Source organism: Drosophila suzukii, chromosome 2L (assembly GCF_043229965.1).
Source record: "Drosophila suzukii chromosome 2L, CBGP_Dsuzu_IsoJpt1.0, whole genome shotgun sequence".
NCBI lineage: Eukaryota > Metazoa > Arthropoda > Insecta > Diptera > Drosophilidae > Drosophila > Drosophila suzukii.
The window spans coordinates 24,251,542-24,258,953 of record NC_092080.1 but is presented as its reverse complement, the minus strand read 5'-3'; the positions used below and the strand labels follow the sequence as shown (position 1 = coordinate 24,258,953).

General features: G+C 39.9%; 1 protein-coding gene across 1 annotated transcript; it reads left to right on the top strand.

Moving 5' to 3' along the window:
* The first annotated feature begins 212 nt into the window (after positions 1-212).
* On the top strand, positions 213-1,325 carry Trf (TBP-related factor). The gene is made up of 2 exons (XM_017077186.4): positions 213-429; positions 501-1,325. The coding sequence occupies exons 1-2, from the start codon at positions 275-277 to the stop codon at positions 1,018-1,020; spliced, it is 675 nt and encodes a 224-aa protein (XP_016932675.2). The 5' UTR covers positions 213-274; the 3' UTR covers positions 1,021-1,325.
* The last annotated feature ends 6,087 nt before the right edge of the window (positions 1,326-7,412 follow it).

The following is a 7,412-nucleotide window of genomic DNA, read 5'->3' as shown; positions in this document are numbered from 1 at the left end:
AATTCAATGAAAAATATTCTGAAAATGTTCGACTAAATGCAAAACAAGTTGCTCGTAAAATAACAAACATTCAGATGTATAACCGCAAGTAAAATAGGCACGATCAAAACACTTCCTTTGGATTTAAAAAAAAGTTTCGGATATTTTTTCCAGTGCATATAGCATTTTCGGCTGCGGTGTAAAAATACCAAACCGGCACATTCCAATTTTCACTTTCATTCAATAGAGCAACACTGGCTACTTCGCGTGCGGGATTTGTTTATAATTTGTAGCAATGCAGTTCCACTTCAAAATCGCGGACGCTGAAAGAGACAGGGACAATGTGGCGGCACCCAGCAATGTTGGCTCCAATCCGCACGCCGCCCTGCAGCCGCAGCAACCTGTTGCACTGGTGGAGCCGAAGGATGCACAGCATGAGATCAGACTCCAGTTGGTTGATGACATTCCCAGCACTTCTCGCGAAACTGACAAAAACCCATTGATGAATCCATCATTTGCAGGAACATCGTGGCCACCTTCTCGGTGAACTGTGAACTGGACCTCAAGGCAATCAACTCGCGCACTAGGAACTCGGAATACTCACCCAAGCGCTTCAGGGGCGTGATTATGCGGATGCACTCGCCCAGGTGCACGGCCCTAATATTCCGGACAGGCAAGATCATTTGCACGGGTGCCCGCAACGAGATCGAGGCAGACATTGGCTCCCGGAAGTTTGCCCGCATCCTGCAGAAGCTGGGATTCCCCGTGAAGTTCATGGAATACAAGTTGCAGAACATTGTGGCCACCGTGGACTTGCGCTTTCCAATCCGTCTGGAGAATCTCAACCAGGTGCATGGCCAGTTCAGCTCCTACGAACCGGAGATGTTTCCCGGTCTGATCTACCGCATGGTCAAGCCACGCATCGTGCTCCTGATCTTTGTCAATGGGAAAGTTGTCTTTACGGGCGCTAAGTCGCGAAAGGACATCATGGACTGTCTGGAGGCAATATCACCTATCCTACTAAGCTTTCGCAAGACGTAGTAGGCAATTCGCATCCATGTGTTATCGACTCTACTTTAAGATAGTTATTTTTCCTTTTTTGTATAAATTTTTATGTCAATGAGCATACATGTTTTGAGGAGAAGTTAAGCCGGGAAAATATTAGGAAAATCGGCATTTTTATTTAGAAACGTAAAAGTAGTAATTTTTTATATTTGTATGTACCCATTTTTTATTTGAAAGGAGGCCGCAAACGTAGGAATAATACAGTCATATTAAAAGGTATTAATAAATATACTAAGCCACACAGGTCATATTAAAAAGAAAAATATCCTTATAATGACCTATGCCTGGACTTCTTAATGAATGGTACGATTTCAAAAATTTATAGATAGGTGTTGATAAACAACACCAAAAACCACACTTGCGTTGCGTAAAAAACTTTCTAGCTTATAGATTCCGAGATCTAAGCGCTCTATGGACGGGTATTCGTCTTGTGACGCTGGTCAAGAATATACATATGTATAAACTTTAGAGGGTCAGAAACGTCTTAAAACTTTAAAAGTTTTTATGGTAGTTTTTATAGAAATGTTGGGCAGTGTAGATCATGAGACTTTGCAAATCTTATTTATCTATGCAAGTTATCCAACCCGTGAAACGGTTCCACTTATGGAATTTATAAACAAATTTTTGAATTCAATCTCAGCTATGTTACCCTTGCCTTCAGCGACATTGCCTTTGTTTAAAGACTCTGCCTTTGCCTTTGCCATTTACTTCGAGGGCCGCGCTTGACCGTCCTGCTAAGATAAATAAACCAATCGTAAAGTAAACACAAGCTTCCGTTCGAAGCCCAAACTTTTCCGTTCAAAGCCCACAGTATTGCGTTCTAAGTTCAGAACATATTGCGTTCCGATTTTCAATCAAATTGCATCGGTCAGCATAATTTCATTTCACAACGAGATGCGACAGTTTCAGCATAAGCTTTTATTTTAAACAAAAATTAAAGTTCTGGAAGCTTAAGAAAAGGAAAGCTTCTGGCCGAGGTTCATTGGAGAGTTTTTTAGAATTAAGATTCAGTCCTATTTTGTCCAAGACCGCGATCGGTTCGAAAATAATAAATAAGTGTCTTGTAAAAGTGAAGAAGAAAAAAAGATTTAACACCAAGTTTAATAAAATAATAAAACTTATTTTTTTAAAATATTACCAGTGACGAATTTAATTTGCATACCTTGAAGAGGTATTTCTGAATTTCGAATTTAATTTTATCAAAATTGGACGACTATATCATATAGCGCCATAGGAACGATCGAAAAATTGGTGGGAAAATAAAATGAAACAAATTATATTATATCGCGATGAACGGATCGGATAATTAATGGGAAAATAATTATAGCTTCGGTTTTTTTTGTTTATCTTCACTTCTACTCCGATATATAAATTTTTTTTTAATATTTCAGAATAACGAATTTAATAAAAATCGGACTACTATATCATAACATGAATCTTATTAGGGATTTTCAATTCTGCGGCTATATATAGTAGTCGTCTTCGCACACTCTCCTAGAGCGCTGCGTCACTACGTGGACTGCCGACCAGTGAAAGCTCCCAAAGAAAAGACCGGAAAACTAATGTCAAAATAATTCAAAAACCGCTATATTATGTAAAACATATACCAGTAAATTGAAATGGTACATTATCTTAACATTTGTGTAATCATTATTTAGTTTTCTAAAAATCGGAAAGCTCTGTATAGAATATACAATGCTCCCATGGGAACGACCTGCTAGGGTACAGAAACTTCGGCTTGCCGAAGCTAGCTTCCTTTCTCATTTTAATTTCTTTTGGTTTAAAAGATTTTTAAATATAGTAAAATCTGCTTTTGTAATCCATTACTTCGTCCGAATTCAAGTATTGGTTAGCCAAGAAGATACAACCCGTAAGGCACTCTCGACAGCCTAAGCCATCGGACGTGTTCTTCCGCGTATCATTAAAGTACCGCAGCATCCCAACGCATAATCAAAACAAACGCAAAGATTGCCCCCGCTTATCTACTTCCCGATCAACGCAACTAACAATTTTGGCAGCTTTAAAGAAGCCTTAAAGTTTGTTGACCTCATCATGCCCGACCCTCCGGACATCTGGAGAAGGCACCCGCCAGACGGAGTATTCCTAATAGCGACTAGGACAGATGACGACTCCAAATCTCTAGCTGAAGTCTCACCATTCATCATCAAAAAAACAATAGACAACTCAATCCAAGGAGAAGTCACAAGTTGTAAAAAAACCAAAGACGGAAAACTTCTAATTCTAAACAAAAACTACCTTCAAATACTCCCTACATCACTATCCCAATTAAAATAACAGAACACCGAAGCCTTAATTGCACTAAAGGAGTTATTTACTCAAACGATCTACGAGGAATTGACGAGCAAATTATATTAGAGAACCTTAGATCTCAAAAGGTTGATGAAGTTGAAAAAATTTACAAATATACCCCTGGCCAAATAACACAAAAAACTGAAAGAAATGAAACAGGTCTAATTAAACTAACATTCAAACTAACCAACCTCCCAGAACATATATACATTGGATACGAAAGAGTCCAGGTCCGCCCATACATTCCTCCTCCAATGCGCTGCATCACCTGCTCGCGAATGGGACATACCGCAAAGTTTTGCAAAAATTCAGCAATCTGCTCAAACTGTGGCCTTGCAGCTCATGAAAACACAGATCAAGGTATAATATGCTCAAACAAATCCAACTGCACGGAGAAAAAACTACCACTCACTGATCACCACGCCCGCGACAGAAACTGCCCAGTTTTCTTGTCACACAAGGAAGTTCAAGCGATTAAGACCTTAAATAAAGTAGACAACAGGACAGCCTGGTCCATCTACAAAAACCGCCACCACGATGGCTCCCTGTACTCCTCAGCAGCCAAAGCTTCCTCCTCTCAATCTAACCAAATGCAACCACCAAAAACTACAATAACACCTATGCAGCGCAAAACGTCCAATTTTGACCCAGATGAACCCATGTCATCTGGTTCCGAAATACAAGACGCCAATCAGGATCTCACAACAAAAAGAAAAGCCAAAATCCTACCTCTAAACATCTCAAAGACGAAAAGACTGCTGAAAAACGATCAAAACTCTGTCAAGACTAGAGCAAAACTTAAAGCCATTTCCTCTTCTGATACAAATCCAACACCAAGCCAAATCTAACAAGGAAGAACGCTATAGTCGAGTACCTCGACTATCAGATACCCGTTACTCAAAGGGAAATGAAGATATGCAAGCAGCAAAGCGAGATTAAAATGCGCCACCTACCGGCGGTAGACAGATTTAAGCGTTATGGGCGTTAGAGTGGGCGTGGCAAATTTATTTTTGGATCAATCGATAGGTATTGACGACACCAATACATTTCAGTTAAAATTTTTTATCTAGCATGCAAATTGTGGGCGTCACAGGTTTTCGCGGTTTGTGGGCGTTTAAGTGGGCGTGGCAAACTTTTTTTTAGGTCAATCGATAGGTATTGATGAGAACAATACATTTCAGTATCTAGCATCAAAACTGTAGGAGTTACAGTTTTGGGCGGTTTGTGGGCGTTAGAGTGGGCGTGGCAGTCTACTGAAACAAACTTGCGCTGCGTAAGAAGCTCAGGAATCTGTACGCCAAATCTCAATAGCCTAGCTCCCATAGTTTCCGAGATCTCAGCGTTCATCCGGACGGACAGACAGACGGACAGACGGACATGGCTAGATCGACTCGGCTAGTGATCCTGATCAAGAATATATATACTTTATGGGGTCGGAAACGCTTCTTTCTGCCTGTTACATACTTTCCGACGAATCTAGTATACCCTTTTACTCTACGAGTAACGGGTATAAAAATGACTCTAAAGATCCTCCAATGGAATATAAATGGTTACCTTAACAACTACAACGAACTGCTAATTCTACTAAAGCACCTTAATCCCAAAATCGTTTCCCTCCAGGAGACCCACATCACTTACTACCAAAACTTACCTATCCCAGTTAACTTTGAATTTCACTACACATCCTCGCACAGTCCAGATGGCGGTGCAGCAATTTTGATACACAAATCAATAGAACACACCATAATTCCACTTCAAAACTCATTCGACACCATTGCACTGGAAATTAAGTCTTTCAAAAAACTTAATATCGTTTCTTCCTACATCCCACCGAACAGAAAATTTACCGAAGCAGACCTGGAATCAATAGTCCCTATAGGAAACTCTCCAACATTATTTACAGGAGACTTCAACAGCTGGAATAGTTACTGGGGTTCTCCCACAACTAACCGTAGGGGACGAATACTAGGCAAATTCATCCTGAACAAGGGCTTCATCATTCTAAACAACGGCCAACCAACTCACTTCTCGACCCATAGATCACTCACACACATCGACTTAGCATTTTGTTCACCCGACCTCAGAATTTATTGTGACTTCAAGATCAGCGACTCTCTCCACGGGAGTGACCACTTCCCAATTACTATCGACATGTTTCCAAGCAGCAGAAAAAAGAAAGACAACTTCAGTCAACGCTTTGTGACAAAAAACGCAGATTGGAACAAATTTGAAACACTCACAAACATCCTTAGTAATTTCATCCCAACGTCAACAAATATAAACCAAGAAGCAAGTAATATAAACAAAATTATTCTTCAAAGTGCATACCAAAGTATTCCGCATACAAAACCTCCAAGATCACACCACAATGTCCCCTGGTGGAATAAAAAACTGGAAAATTTAAAAAGGGAAAAAATCAAGGCCTGGAGGACCTTCAATAGAGATATGTCGACAAATAATCTAATTAACTACAAAAAACTGAACGCCCAATACAGAAGAGAAATAAGATCGAGAAAAGCAGACAGCCTCTTTGAGCTCACATCCAAAATAACGCCACAATCCAAGCCGGAAACAATTTGGAACAAAATAAGAAAGCTCTGCGGACTCCACAAAGCCACAAATATCCATGCTATTAAAGACAACCATAGTAACAATCTGCTTACTTGCCCGGAACAAATTGCCGACACATTTGCAAAATTTTGGGCTCTTCGCTCCACAAGCTTCATCGAAGAAAAACAAAAATTACTCACACTCAACCAAGGAAACACCACACACAGAACAGCACTATTTATGGAACAAGATATAAACTTTCTAGAATTCTCAACCGCCCTGAACAGCCTAAAAGGTCAAACACCAGGACAGGACAAAATAAATTATCCAATGATCCAACACGTCGCAAACCCGGTCAAAATGAGAATCATAAATTTCTTCAATAGCATCCTAAAGTCACACATTCCTCAAACCTACAAATCTAGCATAATTATCCCAATACACAAACCAGGTACGGACAAAACTTTAACAGAATCCTACAGACCTATTTCCCTCAACCCCTGCTTGTCAAAAACACTATATAAAATAATATCGAAACGGCTATGGTGGTTTGCAACATCCAACAAACTACTAAATAGCCGACTCGGATTTAAAAAAGGGAAATCTGCTATGGACTGTCTGCTTTACGCAGACGCTCTTATCAACAGAGCCCTCAACGAAAAGAGACACCTCTCAATCATATCACTAGACTTTGCCAAAGCCTTTGAAAAAATAGGGCTACACACAATCATTAACCAACTCTCGGCATGGGGCTGTGGTCCAATTATAACCACCTACGAGTCACATTTTATGTCTAATAGGAAAATCCGAGTTAGAGCCAACAATACCACGTCAACGGTACAACCATTACACAACGGCATACCGCAAGGATCCCCACTCTCGGTTATACTTTTTCTTATCGCATTCAACAGCCTCTCCGATATTATAGACAATCACAAAAACCTCTCCCACACAGCATACGCCGATGACTTTAACATATTTATCAATTTAAAACGAGACAAAAATGTGTCGATCAACTTGAACACTCTATTTAACGAAATTAACGCCTGGTGCCAAAAATCAGGAGCAACGCTCTCTGTTTCAAAATGCAAGCACATTCATATATGCAGGAAGAGAGCCTGCTCATGCCAGGTATCAACACAAGAAACGACCATCAAAACGGTTACGGAACTGTCATTATTAGGAATACATTATATATAAATTTAAGCCCCACATTAAGAAACTACAAAAATCAATAGACAAGTCCCTAAACATAATAAAATGCTTATCCAGCGGAAAATACAATAGCCACCCACATACCTTAATCGAAATCGTAAAAAGCCTATGCATTTCCAAGATAGATTACGCCCTTTCTATATACGGCACGTCAAAGAAATCTACTATAAAACCAATCAGAACCCTACTAAATTCCGCACTGCGAACATCATTGGGAGCCTTTTGCTCTACGCCAACAAATAACCTCTACCTTGAAGCAAACATCCAATCAATAGAAAATAGAACCGAATACC

Coding starts and splice junctions, on each gene's coding strand:
- Trf (XM_017077186.4), top strand. CDS start 275: ATGCAGTTCCACTTCAAAATCGCGGACGCTGAAAGAGACAGGGACAAT. Junction 430..500: donor CAGCATGAGATCAGACTCCA/GTTGGTTGATGA, acceptor CATCATTTGCAG/GAACATCGTGGCCACCTTCT.